We start from the raw sequence: 23942 nt of genomic DNA on the forward strand, positions 1-23942 counted from the left end.
TCAACTTTGAACACTTTGTCACCGTGGCAACCAGGAAAAAAAAGGTTTTCTTTGTCTTTTTTGTTTGTTACATCACTGAAGGTGTGAATGTCCGAGCTTCACACTATCAACAGATTCATCTGATCTAACAGGAAGTGACTTCATGTATCAACGACACCTCCTCCTCCTCCTCCTGGACTTCCTGTCTACCATCAAAACAGAGTGGATGTCTCATTAAACTGCATCGAAGGGAGCTACAGTGTGCGGACTTTCATCTTTCTTTTTGTACATTGCTTCTTTGGTCCGGCACCTGTTTGAAGTTTATTGGATGTGCACGTCTACAACACTTTGATGTCATCAGAACAGAACCACAAAAAAATTCACAATGAAAGCCCAGAGGATAGTTTTATTGTTGGAGATGTTGTTTCTCTGTGTGTGTGTATGTGTGTGTGTGTGTGTGTGTGTGTGTGTGTGTGTGTGTGTGTGTGTGTGTAAGTGGGGATTGGGGGTGAACCATGTGATCTTCATGATGATGATGATGATGATGATGACTGTCATCAGGCTCTGCACGGGGATTGGTCAAACTGCTTCCTGAGAAAGGAGAATAAAAACATCAGTGTGTCTTCACAGAAGGAGCTTCAGTGCCTTGCTCAATGGGAACCTGATCAGCAGCTGTTGATCACAACACCCGTCATCTCAATATTTCAGGTGAACTGCATTGATTAATCTGACAGCTATCAGTAAAAGGCTCCAAACTAAATCTTAGATTAATGTTGGAGACAAAGACCATCAGTTATTCTTTGACGTGTTGAGTTCAGCGAATCTTCACGTGAATTATTCATGCGTGAATCTGAGACGAGTCATGTGACACGCAGAGAAGACAGCTGTTTCCTATCTGATTGAACAGGATATTGGAAATCATTGGAGGTGTTAACATCCTCTCTCCTCCGCTCTGTCTCAGGATTACCTCCACACTGATGTGTGTGATGTAATAATGATGATGATGTGGTTGATGGTTGTATTCCCTGTAGAGCGAGGAAGCATGTTCACACTGAGGACTGACAGAACAGAAGAAGAAGAAATGATCACTGAGTGGCTGCGAGCTCCTCTCTCAGTCTGACAGTTTTTTATTCTACAGGGAATAGAACCGACAGCCTGCAGCATTAGTGCCTTGCTCCTGAGCACAGAGCACAGCTGTTAGCAGCAGCATGAATCTTTAACAACCAGCTGAAATATTCAGAAGCTTCTCCACAAATATCTGCTGCAGCTTCCACACGTCAGGAATCATCTCCATCCTGTTCGCCACACGTTAGCCCCGCCCACCCACCATATCAGGAAATAAACCCCGCCCCCTTGTATGTCAATTATTCAGTGGAGAAGAGAAGAAGAAAGACACATTTTGAATCTTTACTTGATGCTAGTTTTATTCTGTGTTATTGTCAGTCTGGCTTTTTTTATGTCATTCATTTAGCAGTTTTATTCCTTTATTGCTGTGTTTTTATGTGATTCTGTGTGACGCACTTTGAAACTTTGTTTTGATAAGTGCTATGTAAATAAAGATATTATTATAATTATTATTATTTTATTCACTCAGTAAGATAGATGGGCTGTCTCAGAGTACAGCAGCCTCTAACTCATATTACTGAGAGTTCAAACTGAGAACATGATCAGTTTGTAACTAATGACACATAATAACAGCTCAGCTAGACTCAGGTGTTTCACACACCTGTGCACCTGTTACACTCACTGTGATGTATAGTTACAATAAAACCTAATTTCACATATTACATGCTTTGATCTTTTTCACACCTTCAGTCTTTTCTCTCCTGCAGTGCCGGGAAGAGATACCAAGGGTCGTATTTATCAAGCGACTCACAGCAGGAAATCACAAGCTAACTGACCAAACGTTCTCAGTCACATGTAACGCTTTATTTTACAGGTCCCTTAATTTTATACTGATTTTCTGGACATCTTTTGAATAATTTGGTTATTTTTTTAGGACATTTTACAGAAAAGGTGGTGCAATTTGGTACAAATTATAAGAAAAAACTGAAAAAAGTGTTGTTGGTAAGTACCCCTCATTATATTTGGGTTCATACTTGTGACTCAAACTGAAAATACTTAGTTTTAAGTGTGTAGTTTTGTGTGTCAGATGATATACAGTATTAACATATTAAGTTTTTTCAGTAATTTCCTGAAAGTAGCTGCTGTTACTGTTAATTCTTAGGACATTTCTTTAAAAGGTTATGTAATTCAGTAGTATACAGGAAATGTCCTCAATGGAGTTTCTAATTAAAAACCTGATAATATGTAGTTTACAGACTACAGACTGAGAACTAAACTAAAACAACATAACACTTTTTCTCTATGTTTTCTTATAATTTGTACAAAATTGCACCATCCTCTCTGTTAAATTACTTGCAAATTACTCAGACCTGTAAAATAAAGCATTACCCACATATTTGTTCCTACTGTTAAAAATGTTTTATCAATTTTCATTCACTTCTATCTATGCTGATATTTAGGAGACTACAATAGACATATTGAAAGATCATTTTGTTTGCTGTCCCTACAAACGCTGATGTCACTTTGTTATTTTTAAATGTGTTCTTTAATAAATTGACCTTAGTATATCTGTAAGTGTTTATTGTGTGGTGACAACTGTTCCTATCAGGTTGTTTATCGTCATATCGCTGTTGTTAAACTGCACAATAAAAACATGAACATCACCTTCAGACAAGTCAACTTTATCTTTCGAAAGTTATTCTGTCTTCAGTTTTAAACAAAGAGCTCCCCAGGATGACCATGGACCCTGACTGAAAGCTCTCTTCCAGGTAGCAGCTTCTCATTTCTCCCAAAACATCATCAGATAATTCTACAGTAAACATTACTTTGATAAATCTACCACATATTCACCATATAAATGTTTAATTTCTCACCTTAAAAAAAAACAACCATTGAACTCTGCAAAGGAGCCTTTGAGCAAGACACTGATGGTGATTCCCATCTGTGTTCACATGTGAAATGTTGTGAGGCTGAAATTTACAGTTTAACTTGATCTGTGTTGTCAGAATGTGTAGTTTCAATACCTGCAGGTTGTAGTATTACTGCGATCTGTCGGGTTCTATCTTCGTCTCTCCATTCTGTTTCTCATTTAATGATTTCTGAGACATCCGAGCAGCCTGGGCAACCGCCTGCAACATAGCAACCATCAGAACATTCAACACAGCAACAACCATCAGGACAGGGACCACAGTGAAGTTGTGTTCAGACCTTGAAGCTTCTCTTCCTCTTCTGGACATTCTGCTCAGGGTGGAAAATGATGACATAAACCTTCGGCATGTAGAGCATCCCGAGAGAGACGGACGCACTGAGAGACATGGACACAGTCAGAGTGGCTGTCTGGATAAACAGCTGTAGAGACAGAGAGACAGACAAACAAACAGAGATATGGACACAGTCAGTGAGTCTAACCACCTGCAGGAACTGCAGAACCCTCTTAATGATCATGAGAACCATCTACATACATCTGAAACCTCCTCTGTGACTAATATAACCTCCTTAAGGAAAGGTTGAACCACCTAAAGAACCCCTTGAATTTTCACAAAGGCCACTAGAAAGGACCACTGAAGCACACGAGGAACCATGAGAACCCCCTCATTGATTACAAGAACCTCCTAAAGGACCTTTACAGTCTCCTCAATGACTTCAAGAACCACTACAACCTCCACAGACACCACAGACATCTCCTAAAAGACTTCTAGAACCACCTAGAGAGCCTCAAAAATCTCTTCAATGACCACTAGACCCACATAATTTATTATTGTTTATTTACCTTCCACAAAAAGAGTGTAAAGTACCAAAAAAAGGTACTGTTGGCTACCGAATTCCAGGTAACAATACTGGTATTGGTTCAAATGTTAACTGTACCAAACCCTAGACGACATATAAAAAAATACTACAACCACTTACAGGGCCCAACAAACTTCCAAAGTGACCTCAAGAACATCCTAAAGAACCGCTAAACCACCTACATGAGCCTGAGAACCTCGATTATCACAAAAAAACATCTATAGGACCCCAAGAACCTCCTCAGTGCTTACTACAACTTCCTTACGGACTAGTTGAGGGAGCTGAAGGAGCCTTTGACCCTCCATAAAGGATACTGGAATTTCCTAAAGGACCACCACAAGCAGACTTCTTGAAACACTTTAATGACCACAAGAACCACCCCTAGAAACTCCTCATGGACCACAAGAACCACCTAAAGAACCCCTAGAACCTTCTTAATGACTACAAGAACTGTCGAAATTGTCTCTAGAACCACCACAGATAAATCTTAAGAACCATTTTAATGTCAACAAGAATCACTGATAGGAACCCCAACACCTCCTCATTGACCAGAAAAAAAAAACCCCTAAAGGACCCCCAGAAACTCCTCATGGACCACAAGAGAGCCACCTAAAGAACCCCTAGAACCTTCCTTCTTGATGATTACAAGAACTGCTGAAAGAATCTCTAGAACTACTTACAGAATCACCACAAATCGATCTAAAGAGCCTTTAGAGTGACCACAAGAACCACGCAAAGGACCCCTAGAACCTTCTTAATGACTACAAGAACTGCCAAAATTGTCTCTAGAACCATGTACAGAACCACCACAAACAAATCTCAAGAATCTTTTCAATAACAACATGAATCACCAACAGGACCCCCAATACCTTCTCATTGACCACAAAAACCACTCAAAGAACCCCTAGAACCTCCTCATGGACCACAAGAACCACCTGAAGGATCCCTAGAACCCTTTTGATGACTACAAGAACTACACTACTGAAAAGGCCTCTAAAACCAACCATCTACAGAACCACTACAAACAGATCTCAAGAACCTTTTCAGTGACAACAAGAATCACAAACACAACCCCTAACAACTCCTCATTGACCACAAGAATCACCTAAAGGACCTCTAGAACCTCCTCAGTGAAAACTAGGATTATGGAAAGGACCCATAGAACCTCCTAATGGGCCGCATTACCTTGGCGGAGATGTGTGTGACGAGTGTGATTCACATTGAACCTGAGGATCTGTACGGAACCGTTTCTACACTTCAATGTGTCACCTGACTGTACAAATATATGTACAACACACACACACACACACACACACACACACACACACACACAGCCTTCCTGGTTCAATGTGTTTCTTTATTGTAGAGATTTGTGTGTGTGTTTGTGTGTGTGTGTGTTAAGCCAGTAGACAATAGAGACCTCCTACAGACCTCATAGTTGTTTGTTAATTCCGTCAGACACACACACATACAGATACACACACACTCTGCTTTTTGTTCTGTTGTTCTCAGATAAAAACAGACAACAAAAAGAAAGCAGCTTCCTTTATTTTCTTCTCCATCCAATATCCGACGCTCCTGAACTGAAGAGGAGAAATGAGGCAAGGATTGAATGTTATCGCAGAGAGACAGGAGGACAGACGAGGACAAAGCAAGACCAGGGTTAAAGGATTTCCTGTTATTTCAGCGCTAATTTTAAATATTACTTCCCACAAATATCTCACTCTTCTCCCAGGATTTCCTGGATTTCATCATAAATGAAATTTCAGTCAGAGACACTTCGAAGGATGAAGGAACTGTCTGTTTATAGCGAACGGTTATACAGGTAGGTTTGGTGGAGAAGGTTCTGCCGTTCGACAGGAGCTCCTACAGAATCTGAGCAGTGATGAGTTAATCCCCCAAATAAACCCACACAAAAATGAATGTGTTAAATCAACAAAATGAAATATCACATCAGGAGGAGCTGCAGCATCAAACAGTTTGATGACAGAGTAAACAGTGACAGTGTGGTGTTAGCTCAGGTTGTGTTGATGAGGTTTGAAGAAAGATGCAGACTCCTCAAACACAAAACAACTAATTCTGCAAATTCCAGGTTTCTGCAGGTATTTTTCTGGGAAACAGAAGCAGATTTAAATCCGCTGTATTCAGCCTCAAAGAGGAGAAACAGAAGAAGCAGCTCGCACTGCCAAATCTGAAAGCGGCTTTCTTCTTTTTATGTTTCCGCTCAGCTTTCAGATAAATCTTTTCTAACTGACGCTGCTGTTTCCTTCATGTTATTTGTGGCTTTCATCGTTTCCTTTTATCCGGTTGTAACTTTGGTTTTAACAGTTATTGTTCTATAATTATGCCCTGTGTTGGTTTATAATCTGCATAATCCAGCTGTTCCTCTCTAATTCTGCTCTCGCTCTCTCCCAACTCCATTAAGGACTCGTCACTCCTGAACTCAAACTGAACCAGAAAAACCAAAAGCAGCTTTTCACCTGACAAAACAATCTCACCACCAGGTTCATTCTGGAGCTCTGATCCAATATTTCACCAAAAATCAAAGATTAAAGAAAAAGTCCAAAAACTGAAAACAGATTTGTGTATCAGAACTTTGTTTTTTCTTCTTTCCTCTCCCATTAATCATCTCACCACCCCTCAGATTTATCTGCTGACCCTTTGGAGGGGCCCGACCCCTGGGTTGGGAACCACTGGATTAAACTAGCTAACTGTATATAAAGTAGTGTAAACTAGCTCCACCTCCAGCAGCTACAACAGTAACATGCTGCTCTAACACTGATGCTTCACTATTAATAATCTAATGATGTCATATATAATAATATATCAGTCAGAGGGACCAAACCACTACTTTTACTGCAATACTTTAACTACATCAAGCTCATAATACTTATGTACTTTTACTGCAATACTTAAACTACATCAAGCTCATATGTTCTTTTACTGTAGGAGGATTTTTCATGCACAACTTTTACTTGTAATGGAGTGTATTTACATTGCTTTGATGGTACTTTAAAGCCAGGCTCAGACTACAGGAGTTTTAAAATCCTAACCGGAAGATGCAGTCAACACGGGTTGTCTGTTCCTCAGTGAGAACTGGAGGTGAGATTTTAACTGTCAGTCTTAATATCTGTCAACAATAGTATGCTAACTAATGTAAGCCTCAAAGGCTAGAATGTTTACTGTTGCTTGGCAACACCCTCAGTTCTCTCTCATTGGCTATTTTGGTCCCGCTTGGAAAGTAGTGATGTAATCATCCAAATTTTAACTCCTGAATATCCAACATGTTTGAAATTGTCGGGGCAGCCCGATGGATCTGCGAGCGGTTCTGGAGGTTTAAGATTGCATTTGTAAACTTCTCACATTACCAAATAACCCGGGCTGAACATCAGTACCGACCAAGGTCCCAGACCAGATTTCTCCTCCAATTGTCGGGAGGGGTGAATCAGGGTTAAATCTGCCCAAACCTCCTCGAGTCTGAGCCCGGCTTTACTTAAGTAAAGGATCTGAATACTTCTTCCATCACTGCTGTCACATGACAGCCAGGTGGACTAACAACCCTCATGTGACCTCAGCGTCCCACCAAGTGACCGACCTTCGCCTCTTACCTTCTCAGTGGACTGGGCAGTACCAAAGAAGATCGGTACAAAGGCGAGCCAGACGATGCAGGTGGTGTACATGGTGAAGCCGATTGGCTTCGCTTCATTAAACGTCTCCGGGACACCACGACTTTTCACTGCGTACACTGTGCATGTTACCTAGCAACAGAAACGATGCAGGTTACCTAGCAACACAGAGAGCGCAGCCTTCTACAACAACTCATACCCATCGATCTATATTCTCTGTCAAAGATCAATGTGACATCAGATCATCAAATCAATACCAGATCAATAGGTTACCATGAGCACGATGCTGTAGCTGAGGCAGCAGATGATTGACAGGTCGGACATGTCACACTTCAGGATTCCTCTGGCCAGGTCAGGGTTCGGGGGGCGGAGCTCCTCGTAGTCAATGATGGTGTGAGGCGGGACGACAGCAAACCACACAAACACACCGAGGACCTGACACACACACACATACACACACATGCACACTGAATCATGTGACAAACTGGTAAAACAGAGACAGGAAGTGGTGTAACAGCTGTGTTCTCACCTGGACGGAGATGAGGACAAAGGTGATGGCCAACTGGGAGGTGGGACTGATGAATTTGGGCGGTGTCACTGACCTCTTGCCTTGTTCGAAGATGCGGTAGATGCGGTTGGTTTTGGTTAACATGGCGGAGTAGGTGATGGCCATGCCAAGGCCCAGCAGGAGGCGCCGGAACGCACAAGCCACCGTACCTGGCTCCGCGATCATCAGGAAGGTGATCAAGTAGATAAGAAAGATACCTGCAAGAGGACAGAGAGGCAGATGACATCATCCACACTGCTGATGACATCACTTCTGTCATCAGGAAAGTGCTGTCAGCTCTAGAAGAAAAAGATGTTTAAATCTGTGTGTGAAAAAAAACTCTTTCATTGTAAAATATTAAGTTTTTATCAGTAGAGTTTACCTGTCAGTAGTGTTTACCTGTCAGTAGTGTTTACCTGTCAGTAGTGTTTATCTGTCAGTAGTGTTTACCTGTCAGAAGTGTTTACCTGTCAGTAGTGTTTACCTGTCAGTAGTGTTTATCTGTCAGTAGTGTTTACCTGTCAGAAGTGTTTACCTGTCAGTAGTGTTTACCTGTCAGTAGTGTTTATCTGTCAGTAGTGTTTACCTGTCAGAAGTGTTTACCTGTCAGTAGTGTTTACCTGTCAGTAGTGTTTACCTGTCAGAAGTGTTTTCCTGTCAGTAGTGTTTACCTGCCAGTAGTATTTACCTGTCAGTAGTGTTTACCTTTCACTAGTATTTACCTGTCAGTAGTGTTTACCTGTCAGAAGTGTTTACCTGTCAGTAGTATTTACCTGTCAGTAGTATTTACCTGTCAGTAGTGTTTACCTGTCAGAAGTGTTTACCTGCCAGTAGTATTTACCTGTCAGTAGTATTTACCTGTCAGTAGTGTTTACCTGTCAGAAGTGTTTACCTGCCAGTAGTATTTACCTGTCAGTAGTATTTACCTGTCAGTAGTGTTTACCTGTCAGAAGTGTTTACCTGTCAGTAGTATTTACCTGTCAGTAGTATTTACCTGTCAGTAGTGTTTACCTGTCAGAAGTGTTTACCTGCCAGTAGTATTTACCTGTCAGTAGTATTTACCTGTCAGTAGTGTTTACCTTTCACTAGTATTTACCTGTCAGTAGTGTTTACCTGTCAGTAGTATTTACCTGTCAGTAGTATTTACCTGTCAGAACTGTTTACCTGTCAGTAGTGTTTACCTGTCAGTAGTACATAGCTGAGTTCTCTTCCTGACGCTCTGACGATGGGCGTGTCATTAAAACGGATGAAGGTGATCACCACGCCGCTGGTTGCTAAGATACCAAGCATGGCCAGGGAGGCGGGCACTAGAGCCCAGGGGGAGTTCCACTCCAGTTTAATGATCGGAGTCGGACGACAGGCGGTTCTGTTTGGAACAGGGCGCATGTCTGACGGACAGGTCTCACAGTTAAACTCATCCAGCTGGTACTGATACCCGTCACAGAGCTGCAGACGGGTCAGACACACAGACAGGCGTGTGAGTGTGGGTGACAGTAGATTAAAACATGTTCTAAATGTGACATATGATGATCATACGTGACAGTTTACCTCACAGTGCCAGCAACACGGAACACCCTTCACCATCTTCTTCCTCTCTCCTGGTTGACACGGAAAACTACAGATGGACTTAGGAACTGTTTTATCTCCTCCAGACCACTGCATCTCCTCCAGCTGAGAGACAGACAGACAGACAGGTGAGAGACAGACAGAAAGGTGGAGAGAAACATATAAATCTAAACACTGTCACATGTTTGGGCCAATCAGAGTCATACGTTCAGTCGCAGGTTATTGGTCCACTGGCCGATGACATGGTAACCAGGGTGGCTGTGATTGGTCATCTGGAACTGGAAGATGTCGTAGCGTCCGGGCGCGTCTCCATTCTCATTGAACAAAACACTGGTACCTGCACTTCCTGTAGGACAGAGAGACAGACAGATGAGTCCAACAGGTGGATGATCATTTGTTGTTGATGACATCATTAGCTCAGTTTCAACCCACCTGTACCTGACTGAACTGTGACATCATCATCTCAACTCAAAGCTCCACTAGCAAGAAAACAACCTGACTGACAGAGAGGCAGTTATGTTATCACATCTGTAATCTATATTAAAAAATAAAACCAAATGTAAATCAAACCGCTCTGCCTCTGAACATGTTCATGTATTGATTAAGTATTGATCAGTACTGAAATGTGTCGATGTTTGTACATATAAAGGAACCCAAAGTCCACAGAGGAAGTGCTGTTGTTCTGTCCAATAAAAACATTAAGCTTCACTTGACTTTCAGACTCAAACTCATGGCAGCAACAAATATTATATTTCATCTGAAAGTGATCTACTTCAGTGAAACTGGTTTTAAGATCCAAACACGCAGAGAAAGAAGAGGAAGAATGTTCTTATAACACACAGGTGACAGAGGTGCAGCCGGGTTATTTAAACTTTAATACACATCTCATAGGTGTGAGATGAATCTGACATTATCATATAGATGATTCTGCTCTGATGATTAATCAGAAACATCCACAGACAGATTTAATTTATCACAACTGTCACGAGTCAGTCAGGACCAAAACTCAAAAAACTGGGAAGATTTAACATTTTTATTTTATTCCAAATGTGAATAAAGAACAGGTGAAGAGAACATATTCTCTTCTTCTTCCTGCAGAGTGTTTTCAGCAGCTGCTCACTTTAATTATTAACACACACACACGCATGCACGCACACACACACACACACACAGCGCTGAAAGGAAACATGTAAAGTGCATTAACTGATTATCTCTCACTGTCCCTGAATAAAGAAAAACCTGCTATGAAAAATAAAACTCACGTTATCTCCTCAGACCTGAAGCTGAACCACACAGAACACATAGAACACACAGAACACATAGAACATACAGAACACATAGAACATACAGAACACATAGAACATACAGAACAGACAGAAGACAAAGGCTGCATCTGAAACCACCCACTATACTGGCAGAACGTACTGATGTGGCCAAAATGTAGCATGTAGTATGCAAACAAAAGCAAAATCTGCAGTATGCAAAAAATACCCGGATGTCATGTTGTTTTGTAAAAATCTACAGTATGCATCCGACCAGTCTGCCTACTGTATCCCACAATGCAAAGCGCTTGTACGGTCACAACAACCAGTCATTTTTGAAATGGCGGACAGAAACATATTGGAGATTTTGAGCCAGGCTAAAAGCTGTTAATATGTCACTTTATTAAGTTTGAATATTTTTTCAGGTTTATCCAAATAACACCTGTTTGGAAATTTGCTTGTTTTCAGAGATGTGAGAAGCTCGCTGGGTGAGACCGACCGGTCATCTCGACCGTTGCCAATAGCCATGCTATTGATTGTTTACTTCCACTTTCCAAACTGGGAACCCAGCTAAGCCTGGTCTAGCATACTGCAAATTAAATCAATTTAAAAGTTTCATATTGTAGGAGGTGGTTTCAAATATAGCCATAGATCACCATACAGAACACAGAGAACATTGATCAGTATTAATCACTGTGATATTCTAATATAACCGTCCATCCATCTGTCTCCACGTCTGTGATCCTGGTCAGACTTGATTACTTCGTGTACAGATCAGCTCTGAGGATCTTTGATAATAAATAAAAACATGACTAAACTCCACTCAGCTGTTTCTGCAGAAGCCTTGAAACAATGTTCGTTATGACAAACAGCTCTGTGAGGTCGGACCACAGAGGTGGAGGACGTTACAGCGGATGCATCAAATAAGTGTCTGACTTTGACACCACAGTCTGCTGTTCACATCTCGTCTGCTGGTGACAGTCGATGCTGGTTTCTTTTAACCTCCCATCTCCCTCTCAACGTTCAATTCTAACCACAAGTGAACCTGAGGCATCAGGTAACGCTGACAAACGTTTGTCTCTAATAAAATCCAGCCTTAAAGTCTCCAAAGATCCTTTTTTCTCCCTAAAAGGAGCCTTACTGAGCTCAGATCTCACAGCAACAGAGCACAATATGTTGATGACTCGTCTCATGCTACTAAGGCTGATTGTCCGTCCAACATAAACACTTTGAGACAGTCAATCTGGAACTTTGTTGGCTGCGTCTGTTACAGTAAAGGCTTTTTTGTCTCTCAGAGGTCTGTGTTATGTAAATGTTCTGTCATAGTTCTATTCAAACATGGGCGGCTGTTACATATATAGATTTCTCTCTGAATATTTTCCACCAGATTTTGTCCTGGAGCTCAGAGACATACATGGAGGGAACAACTCGGGGTGGAAGGAGTTCATTAAAATCCAAACTCCCAAAATACATGAACATCCTATATATGAACACGCCTCTACTGAATGATTAAATATTGAGACAAGAGAGAAGAAGATTCATGTAGAGAGAGAGAGAGACGGGTAGTCAGACAGACAGACAGACAGACTGGTTTCATGGCGTGCAGCTCTCCTGTTCTACATTAAATCCTCTCAGTCTTCCAGCTGCTGCAGCTTCCCATCTTTATAAAATATGGATTTGATCTCTAACAGGACGAAGCTGCTGCAGTTTGTTCTGATCTGAAAATGTCTCCTCGGACGCTTTGTGTCCTTTGTTCTGGAAGCCAGAAAACTGACTGTAAAACATGTTTGAAGACTCCTCAGGTTAACATCAGCGGTTTATCTACACCTGAAAGACAGGAGACACTACTCTGAGGACAGCAGTGGACACATGTTGGACAGAGAAGATAGCAACCAACCATGGAACAACCATCAATCAACACAGGAGCTGGTCTGCAACACTGTGTAACACCCATTCACACCTGGACTCACTAACCACTGTCACATGTGACTCTAACAACTCTCCAGGTGTGATGGAGCCTGCTGAGGTGTCCTATGTTTTAATTAGTGCCTGAATGATGTCCTGTATGGTATTTTATAGTCTTTTTATTGTTGCTTTGCATGCTTATGAATCATCTCAATAATCGTGTCATTTTAGATCTTATCTTCTTGTTTACGGTGACTGTTTAACATCTGTGTTATTAATGTCCCTGTTAAATAAGCCAATCAATAAATAAATGTTTGTGAGCAGAGAGGAGGACAGCCGGACTCACCGTTGAAGTTGACGGCTCGGATGTAGTCGAGCAGCGAGCGTCCCTCCACAGGGTCCATGTTGCTGCAGACTCCGGGGCTGCCGGGACAAAGGTCCTGGTGCATGCTGTGCAGCGCGTACGCCACCGAGTACACCGCATCGATCACGAACTGCACCTTCCCCTCCTGCTCGTACGACGAGTCCCGACCGATCCTCTCCTCACCTGCCGGGACGCACACATGCACGTTCATATGACATCACACTCACGCAAAGACTCCTTTGACCCCTCAGGTGTGAGCGTACCTGTGCATTTTTTCTTGTCGGGGTCCAGTTTGATTCCAGGTCGAGTCAGTTTACACCTGAAGTCATCCTCCCAGAACTCAGCGAACCAGATGTTCCTGCGGTTGTTCTCCAGAGAACGAGACATGAAGTACTGATCGAAACCTGAAACACACACACACACGCAGTTATACACACATAAACACACACTCTGTCAGGTTGTTACTTCCTGTCGTTACCTTCGATGCACGCCCGTTTGGGCAGGATGGTGACGGCTCCCTCGGCGACGTCCTCCAGATCTGCAATTGGTGAACTCTTTGCTCCCCAGCTGTCCGACCCCACAAACAGGAAGTGACCCGTCAGGTTAGCGCGTTCTGCCGCCTCGAGGACCCGCCTACCAGGAATAGAGGGGCGGAGTCAGAGTGGAGTCAGGATTCTAAAACCTGGATCAGACTGATGATGTTTGCTTGATTGTTTATTTGTTTGTTTGTTTGTTTATTTATGTTGTTTACTTGATGTCGTCCTCGTTGGCAAAGATGATCACTCCTCTGGCGTTACTCGTCTCCATCAGACGTTTGATGATCTTATCAAACTCTCCGTCCGACGGCTCGCGAGGAATCTTCACCGACTGAGCGATACACACCCCACCTGAGAGACAGACAGGTCTACTGAGAGACAGACAGATCTACTGAGAGACAGACAGGTCTACTGAGAGACAGACGGGTCTACTGAGAGACAGATGGGTTCATATCTAACACCACTGAGAGACAGACGGGTCTACTGAGACACAGACAGGTCTACTGAGAGACAGATAGGTCTACTGAGAGACAGATAGGTCTACTGAGAGCCAGACGGGTCTACTGAGAGACAGACGGGTCTACTGAGAGACAGACAGGTCTACTGAGAAACAGACGGGTCTACTGAGAGACAGACAGATCTACTGAGAGACAGACGGGTCTACTGAGAGACAGACAGATCTCCTGAGAGACAGAGGGGTTCATATCTAACACCACTGAGAGACAGATGGGTCTACTGAGAGACAGACAGATCTCCTGAGAGACAGACAGATCTACTGAGAGACAGATGGGTCTACTGAGAGACAGACTAATCTACTGAGAAACAGACGGGTCTACTGAGAGACAGACAGATCTACTGAGAGACAGACGGGTCTACTGAGAGACAGACAGATCTCCTGAGAGACAGACAGATCTACTGAGAGACAGATGGGTCTACTGAGAGACAGACTAATCTACTGAGAGACAGACAGGTCTACTGAAAGACAGACAGGTCTACTGAGAGACAGACAGGTCTACTGAAAGACAGACAGATCTACTGAGAGACAGACGGGTCTACTGAGAGACAGACAGGTCTACTGAGAGACAGACAGGTCTACTGAGAGACAGATGGGTGTACTGAGAGACAGACGGGTCTACTGAGAGACAGATGGGTCTACTGAGAGACAGACAGGTCTACTGAGAGACAGACAGGTCTACTGAGACACAGACAGGTCTACTGAGAGACAGACGGGTCTACTAAGAGACAGACAGATCTACTGAGAGACAGATGGGTCTACTGAGAGACAGACAGGTCTACTGAGAGACAGACAGGTCTACTGAGACACAGACAGGTCTACTGAGAGACAGACAGATCTACTGAAAGACAGACAGGTCTACTGAGAGACAGATGGGTCTACTGAGAGACAGACAGGTCTACTGAGAGACAGACGGGTTCACATCCTCCTACATCAGTCTGACTGTTGATCAGTGTAATTTTTCTTGTAATTTGGGTTTCTGGCAGTTTGATACTTTGTTAAAAGTTTGACTCATAGCTGAGTTTGTGAGGAGACTGTGCATGTCGGGTGAGGACAGTTTGAAAAGGTGGCAGATAAATAATAAGTATAAACTAATCATAATGAACCTTGACTCCAGAGGGTTAAAAAGGAAACCTTCAGGCCAGTAAGAAAAAGTAGAAAAAAATAAAACATGGTACCAGCCTCTCTGGAGATCTGCATGAAGGCGTCCACTCCGCTCTCTCCGTAGTTTCCCTCCGAGGCCAGCGTGGACACGTAGTTCCAGCCCAGAGCTTTGACGATGTCCAGCATGGCCTGAGCCTGGTACGAGTCCGGAGGAACCACCCGAGAGAAGAAGTCATAGCGGTTATTATCGCTCAGCTCCGGAGCCGTGGACGCGTAGCTCACCTGAGGGATCTGAGAGAGACATCAGTAATCAATAATCAGTGTTTATTAGCAACTGGTGTTCAGAATGAGACTTTACAGCTTTATGTTGACAACATACACAACATGACAACAGAAGAATAAGCTGAAGATAAAACACCAGAGAATCTGCTGCAGATTGATCAGAAGACAGCTGATCCCTGATGTTTGAGACGCCTTCAAACTACATCTCAAACATGCAGAAAATCAATAAAACCTTCTGCATTCATGGTGCCGTCCTTCAATAATATCTACACATGCAGAAACACTGAACAATCTCTGTGGATTTCTATTATGATCTTTCTACATGACTGCATGCATGAAGGTCTCAGAGACGTCCTTTCCTTTTGTACGCACAACTTCTTCTTCTTCTTGTTTGTCTTGAATGTCTCATTTCCATCGCTGGTGTCTTATCCTCACATCTTAGTTTCTCCAAAAGTTACCTTTATATTTGACTAAATTTCTTTTCCGAATTACATAATCTCTGCCTGGATTATGTTCACAGGCAAACTTCATTAATATATCGCACTGAAGTCACAGGGAGGAGGTTCGGGGTGGATGGTGGCGGCTTTTGTACTTTCCAGACAAGCTGACCTCTGCTGTGTCTTAAATCGCTTCACTTGTGTACTTACACATAACATTTTGAGTGCATAAGTGTGTTCACACTGAGACGTATGGGAAAATACACTCAAAACTGTCAAAAAGTTGAATGTGGAACTATGGACCCCTCTCGCCCTCAATGGTCGCCATCTTTGCTACGTAGTGGAAGGAGAGGGACCACTTTTCAATGAACATCGCCACATTATACAAATGTAAGTTGTGTTTTTTAGCAGTAAGCACCACTATACTGTTGTTGGATATAAGCCATCAGTATGTTTTTTGGGTTAATTTAGCAGTCTGTAATGATTTGGTAGCGCGAACAATATCGTGAATGCTAACGCTAGCTAATGCTAACGCTAGCTAACGCTAACTTGCGAACGTCATTTCCGGTAAGCACACAACGGCCGTGTTTGATTTGAGACGACATTACCCTGTCAAAATTCGCGCACTACGCCAGTAATATATAGTGTACACAGTGTACTAACAGAGGTATGTGATTTGAGACACAGCTCTCATCTTGTCGGAAAAGTAAAAAAAAACATTGCAAAGGAAGTTTTCGGGGCAGCTGAAACCTGAGTTTTGTCTTACAGGAAGCGTTTCACATATGTTCACCTCAAGTTTTGGATTTTCCAACATCAGAACAGGATATAAATGACAGAAAATCACTAAAAGCACAAAATGAACCCTTTAAAGGATCAGTCTGGCAATTTTCCATATTTTTCTTATTGTCAACAAATCTCATGTTTGGATCCAAACCAACAATGAACTGATCTACTAACAAGTATCATGCGTGTATCCAAAGTCTGATATATCTTATTCCTCCGTTGTTGTTCAAAAACTATTAAAAACACATCAGTGAGCCACACCGCTGCACTGGGTGACATGTTCCTTCATCATGAAGAGTTTGGTCACGTTAGTTTGTTTAGAAACGGCTCCAAAGACGAATAACTGTGTTGAGTTTTCACTCTCCGGAAGACATTTCCGTGTCAGGAAGAGGCCGTGGCGTATGAGTGAGGACGCATGAGATTTGTTGACGATAAGAAAATCACAGAAAATCACCAGAATTATCCTTTAATATTAGTGAAAGATGGTGGTGTCACTTAAATGTTAATAAACATGTCGTGTCTCGTGGTTCAAGTCGCTGCAGACTTTTTCTGTATCAAACGGAGACCATAATCTTTCTCTAATCTTAACTGAGTGCCGCCAGCGTCTAAACTCAACATTAAAACTGTTTCATAATGTTGAAGTTACGATCAGCTGATATTAAACTGAAAGATTAGAACTAATGAAACACATCAATGAACATTTTACTAGATTGGACTGGATGGTCTTTATCGTCCATTAGGGGCAATTTGGTTTGCAATCAGTAGTCAACACAACCAATATACATCATAAAAATAAACAGAAAGACATAAATATATACAATAAACATACAGTAGAGCCCATCAGTCCTTTGTTAAAGTGTGTGTGTAATAACTACTAGACCTACAGCTTGTTTAAGAAGCCAACAGCTGAGAGAACAAATGATCTCAGATATCTCTTTGATTTGACCCTCCTAAGGAAACTGTACCTCCTCCTCGATGGCATGAACTCTTCATGAAGACGATGTTGAAGGTCCGCCAGGATGGCCTTTGCCCTCTGAGTGGCTCTAACTAGATAAACATGGCCCAGATCATTTAAGTTGGTGCCAACAGTCTTTTGGCAACCATGCTGAGGTTTCCAAATCAACAAATTGCTGCAAAAGTTAAAACTGACTCAATAAAATATGAATAAAACATTTTCAAGAGCGATCTTTGAATATTAAAACCCCTCAAGAAAAACAGTCTCTGATTGGCCGTTTTGCAGATGGAGTCAGTTTTGGCATCCAGTACCTCTATCAGCTTACTGTCTCCACTTATTGACAAAAGCACATGCCGTGACAGGAAGGTTTCAGCGAAAGTCGATAAGTGTCTCTTTTGTCTTAGAGACACTGAGTTGCAAGTATGAGTCATCAGACCATTTGAAGAAACTGTCCCAGCCCACCTCATGGTCCATCAGGAGGCTGACGATCACTGAAACATCAGCTAACCTGATTATGAACCTTGACTCAAACATACTCTGGGAGTCATTGCAGCACAAATAACAAGAGCAACAAAACGAACCTCTGAGGTGATGCTGCAGAACACGTCAGCCTCTCAGACAAAGTGTCATTAACACAAGTTCTCTGTGACTCACTGTCAGAAAGTCGACCAGCCAAATACAACCAAAGTCAATGCCAGATATTTCAGAAAGCCTGCAAGCTAGAATATGGGGCTGCATGCAGTTAAAAGCTGACGGGAAATCAACAAAGCTTAAGTTTACATGCATCTTCTCAATGAAATCCAGCAGTGTTGCTGTGGCGTCTTCTACCTCCTTCTTTCCTTGCTTGATACGTGAATTATGCTCTGTGTCGTGGCCAATATGCCCACTGCTTAAATACCTTTACAAATTAATTAACAGAATTTTGTCATTGTGTTGAGAGAAAACATAATTCAGGCAGCATTATGTTTACAGCAGTTTACTGTTGCCGTTTAGTAGAATATAAACCTCATTTCTAGAGTTCATTAAAACACAAACTCAGACTTCAGCAGCCTGAACAAACCTAACTCACCTGGTAAACACACCTGAGTTCATTTAAACCGAACTACAGTCAAAGAATCTGACAAACATACAGCCGATTGGTCATACTCTTAACACACAAACACACACACACACACACACACACACAGTGAGAGGATTAGGGTTGTGTAACAGCAGAATGTGTGTCAGAGCTTCAATAAACCCAAAAACAATCACATTAACCCTGTGTGTGTGTGTGTGTGTGTGTGCGTGTGCATGTGTGTGTGTGTGTGTGTGCAGATTAATGAAGGACTCCACATTAACGAGCTCCTAAAAGCAGACCTCGTTATGACCGTCATCTTCATCATCATCATCATTACCGTGCCGACAGAGAAACGCTTCAGTGGAGCGAAACAAACAAGATTTTGTGTTTCAGCCTCCAGCTGATTCAAACTAACTGCTCATCTGTCAGCGTCTGATCGCGTCCGTAACCATCACGCAACGCGCACTGTGCACACTGATTGGACAGCTGTGAGGAGCATCAACAAAAACTGATAAATAAATAAATATCTGTACTATATATAAATACTTTTTGTCACAACGAAAGAGGGACTAAAACTAAATAAAAAGTGACTTTCGAAAACAATTTCTATGAAGAAATGTTTTAATAAAAACTAAGTGTGATGAATGAATAAATCAGTTTTAATGTAAAGTCTTATTGACGCAGCTGCAGCATCTGTGGAATCAAACACTGTAGCTCCTGATTGGTCAAACAGGCTCCTCCAGCAGCCAATAACATCTCCTGTTTGACCTGTTGCTTCATCAAGAAGCATCTTCATTTAGTGATGTTATCTGACGTTACAGATTTATGAAATAATTCATCTTCAATCCAGTGAGAATTAGACAAGAAGCAGCAATAAAACAGCTGACACACTGTGAAAACATGCAGGCACACGTTTACAATGATGGGTGAAGTATTCAGATCCTTTACTTCAGTAAAAGTACCAATACAGCAAAGTAAAAATACTCCATTGCAAGTAAAAGTAGTAAGTATTAGCAGCAAAATGTACTTAAAGTATTAAAGCAAAAGTACTAATTTCATCCCTCTGACTAATATATTTTTATATATGACATCATTAGATCAGATGTTCCCAACCTAGAGTTCGGGTCCCTCCAAAAGGTCACCAGATAAATCTGAGTAGTTTCCAACCTTTTTGTCTTTTGACGTCTAACAAAAAGCAGTGTGTAGTCGGGGTCACATTTCACATGTCTATGAGTTGTTAACAGCTCCACCAAATAGTGATTTTTCCCTCTAAACTTCTCACATGCTTTCATTTCAATAAATGTTCAAATGATCCAATATTTCAGCAAAAATCAAAGATTAGAGAAAAAGTCCAAAAACTGAAAACAGATTTGTGTATCAGAACTTTGTTTTTTCTTCTTTCCTCTCCCATGAATCATCTCACCACCCCTCAGATTTATCTGCTGACCCTTTGGAGGGGCCCCGACCCCTAGGTTGGGAACCACTGGACTAAACTAGCTAACTGTATATAAACTAGTGTAAACTAGCTCCACCTCCAGCAGCTACAACAGTAACATGCTGCTCTAACACTGATGCTTCACTATTAATAATCTAATGATGTCATATATAATAATATATCAGTCAGAGGGACCAAACCACTACTTTTACTGCAATACTTTAACTACATCAAGCTCATAATACTTATGTACTTTTACTGCAATACTTTAACTACATCAAGCTCATAATACTTATGTACTTTTACTGCAATACTTTAACTACATCAAGCTCATAATACTTATGTACTTTTACTGCAATACTTTAACTACATCAAGCTCATAATACTTATGTACTTTTACTGCAATACTTTAACTACATCATGCTCATAATACTTATGTACTTTTACTGCAATACTTAACCATAGTAGAGTATTTTTACATTGCTGTATTGGTACTTTTACTCAAGTAAAGGATCTGATTAGTTCTTCCACCACTGAAGGACTCTGAGGCTTCAGTCTGTGGAGGAAACTGTTCTGTTGGTCGACTTCACACCTTCTTTATGTGACATAAAAATGTATTTCATGTCATGTCTTTGTGTCTTATGTTGGACTCAATCTGTAGTTTTATGACAATAATGACCAATAAATTCAGATCAGTTTCTGTGAAGGTTCTCAGTCATCCAGGTCATGGTTATCCAAGGACGGTTGAATCAAGGGCAACTGGATTGAAGACGTTTCGCGTCTTCAGTTCTAACTGACTGGTGGGGAGTCCCAGGTATTTAACCTCTGTGGAGTTATGAGTCGTTGGAGTCACCTTATATATATATTCATACTAAAAAAAGGAGGGAAAATCTATGAGTTCAGTTCTGCCTGTGATGCTGGAGTGTTAATCAGTAGATGTGACAACATATGACATAAATGCAGTTTTTCTCATAAACAGAGCACTCAGTTGTTCCCCAAATAAACATAATCGATTATTCAAAGCTCCGTCAGATTCAAGATTTTGAATAATCAGCGTCTGACGGAGCTTTGAATAATCAGTATGGCTTTATGAAAGCAAAACCGTCGAAGTGACGTGAATAAATATTTACAAAAGAGTGTGAACATTTTATTTGGAATATTTAAACATTCAAAAAATAGCAATGTCTCCTCTATTCAGTGGAGACATGTGATCGGTTCGCTCGCTGCACGTGAAAGCATCTTTCATCAGACAGATGTAACCCTTTATGTGCTCGTCTCTGCAGTGTTACTGCTTCCATTCACAACGCAGCTGAACCGGCATTTTCTCTGAAATGTTAGTAGGTCTTGAGGTGGGGAACGGTACAGATTTCCCTGAACATCGATTCCTGCTTCCATTCACACATGATCCCATGCAGGAAATGTTCCTGAACATTTTAGGGATCGACTGCATGTGTGAAAGGGGCTTTACTTTGTAAGTGTATTATGAAGGGATCTTCTAATGGTCAGTATGAACAGGAGGGATGATTAGAGCAAGAAAAACATGTTTAATGTTCATTTGGGCTCCTGACTGTTGTTTTAATACAGATTTGAAACCCGTCCTTTAAGGCGATCTCTGATTGGTGATCAGCTGATGACTCACTAACATAATAAACCAAGATGCTGCTGAAGCTGCTTCTTCTTCTATATTCTGTTCATATACACTGACTGTTGCTGTTCACACATGTATGTTCTGTACTTCCTGTGAAAATATCTCACTCCTGAGATTTCTCACCATCAAGCAAGTTTGATTTTAAACAAAACTGCACATAATTATTAACAATTAATGAATTCTATAGTAATTCTCTGACATCCTGCTGTAGTTCAGCCAGACAGGAAGTCATATTATTAGAGTTGCAACTAATGATTATATTCATTATCGATTAATCTGTTGATTATTTTCTTGATTAATCGATTAGTCGTCTGGTCTATAAAATGTCAGAAAATGGTGATAAATGTCATGTTTACTGTCATAGAGGACTAAAAAAAACAGAACATTTTCACATTTAAAGGTATAATATGTAATTATTCCACATTAAAATGTCTAAAAACAACTAGACCTATGTTATATATGTTGTTGAGTTGTGTACTGACATTATCCCAAATGTTTCCAACAATTTTCAAACCCAGAGAAATCTGTAATTTAATCAAAGTAACGGATCGTTTCATTTGGTCGCCTGTCAATGGCGTCATACCTCCTCTACCAAAGAGTAAACACGCACGAGATGCATACGGCGGCGCTGTGTTTGTCCGCTACAATGGCGTCTACCAAAGAGTAACTTACATACAAGATAATACATCAGCGTTGTGGTTGTTCCACACAAACTGCTATAAATTGACTTTTATTCAGTTTTAAGCCACATTTTCATGATAAATTTAGGTTGTTTTTAACTATATTTTTTAGCCGGAAGAAGGATTTTAGTCATTGGACGTCTGGATCTTAAGTTATCAGAGAAATAAACTGGGCAAACGTTAGCAGCAGCCTGTACTGGACGTCCGGTGGTCGCCGTACATCGTCGGAGAAACACTGATTTTTTAGGTGAATCAGTTTTATTCAGTGTTTTTACCTGTAATCTGCGGGTCCGTTTGTTTTGGAGAAGAGGAGACCTCTTCAAGTAAAAACTGAATGATGAACACTGGAGTAATCCTATCCCGGTAAAGCTGGTTATTTAACAACAAAGACAACAACTCCCATGATCCCTTGCTACTTCACACCGTCATCACACTCCGTCTTTTGTTATTGTTTTGATTGAGACCCCTAGCGGCTGAAATGACATATTGTGTGTTTAAGAAGCTGCAATCAGAGAATTTGGTCTAAAAATGACTCAAATCGACTGATCGTTGTAGCTCTGCATGTTATCGTCTCATGTTTTATGTCTGAACAGGCGTTTCACTGAAACATTATTCTTTGTCCTCACTGCTGTTCTGTTGTCTGCTCTTACACCCTCCACTTCCTGTATGTGACATGTGACATGTAGGCTATGTAACTCTTCAACACATCTGCACGTTGATCACATGTTGTGTTTCTGTCAGACAGTCAGTTTGTCAGAGTCGCACCGCTCTGACTTGAACCCCTAAGAAACACTGGATTTATCAATCAAGGTTTGGTATTGATCGGTTATCAGTTATTAGTCAAATATTCCCATGATGCATCTGTGCGTTTTAGTTTGATGATTTTAACAAACTGCAGTTATAATAATCTAATAATCTGCTGAACTGAACTGAACACACACACACACACACACACACACACACACACACACACATACCCTCATTAAAAGCTTTCATTAGAGAACAGCAGTCATCCAGACGAAAACTGTCTGTTTCTAACATTAATCCACCGTCCAGACTGTCTGTTTACCTGTCTGTCTGTCTGTCTGTCTGTCTGTCTGTCTGTCTGTCTGCCCAGAGTTCAGGCTGTCAGGCTCTCGCTCAGTAAGTTTTTTCCTGAGGCTGAATTCAAAGGATTTTTTCACAGCAACATAAACACAAATAATATACTTAAAATGACTTATGACTTATGAATCAGCTGCTGTTTGGGCCCCTCCTCTGATCCACTGATCAGAAGAAACCTGCAATCCGATTTAGAAGAAATAAACTGAAGCGTCTGTTTGGTTAAACTGGGTTTAAAGAATAAATCTGGTGATTTTCTATATTTTTCATGTGCAGAGCCAAACAAACAATAAACTGATCTACTAA

The 23942-nt window shown here is 41.4% G+C and overlaps 1 protein-coding gene across 6 annotated transcripts in view; it reads right to left on the reverse strand.

The window, feature by feature from the left end:
* Positions 1-421: 421 nt before the first annotated feature.
* The window catches only part of grm6a (glutamate receptor, metabotropic 6a), a 30034-nt gene continuing 6513 nt past the window's right edge, over positions 422-23942 (reverse strand). For 2 of the 6 annotated variants that reach the window (XM_044350441.1, XM_044350443.1), the window contains 14 exons: positions 15330-15546; positions 13853-13988; positions 13580-13734; positions 13365-13505; positions 13084-13284; positions 9777-9916; positions 9553-9675; positions 9186-9450; positions 7987-8222; positions 7731-7892; positions 7440-7589; positions 3253-3393; positions 3069-3173; positions 422-570 (listed from right to left, as the gene is read on the reverse strand). In XM_044350441.1, the coding sequence (XP_044206376.1) occupies positions 3084-3173; positions 3253-3393; positions 7440-7589; positions 7731-7892; positions 7987-8222; positions 9186-9450; positions 9553-9675; positions 9777-9916; positions 13084-13284; positions 13365-13505; positions 13580-13734; positions 13853-13988; positions 15330-15546 (2157 nt within the window). In that variant the 3' untranslated portion in view covers positions 422-570; positions 3069-3083. Of the gene's footprint in view, positions 571-946; positions 1038-3068; positions 3174-3252; positions 3394-7439; positions 7616-7730; positions 7893-7986; positions 8223-9185; positions 9451-9552; positions 9676-9776; positions 9917-13083; positions 13285-13364; positions 13506-13579; positions 13735-13852; positions 13989-15329; positions 15547-15673; positions 15902-17722; positions 17852-23942 lie in introns of those variants that run through there. The other 4 variants (XR_006403299.1, XM_044350445.1, XM_044350444.1 and 1 more) reach the window with 4 other exon arrangements.

The sequence above is a fragment of the Thunnus albacares genome, chromosome 5 (genome assembly GCF_914725855.1).
Source record: "Thunnus albacares chromosome 5, fThuAlb1.1, whole genome shotgun sequence".
Lineage (NCBI taxonomy): Eukaryota > Metazoa > Chordata > Actinopteri > Scombriformes > Scombridae > Thunnus > Thunnus albacares.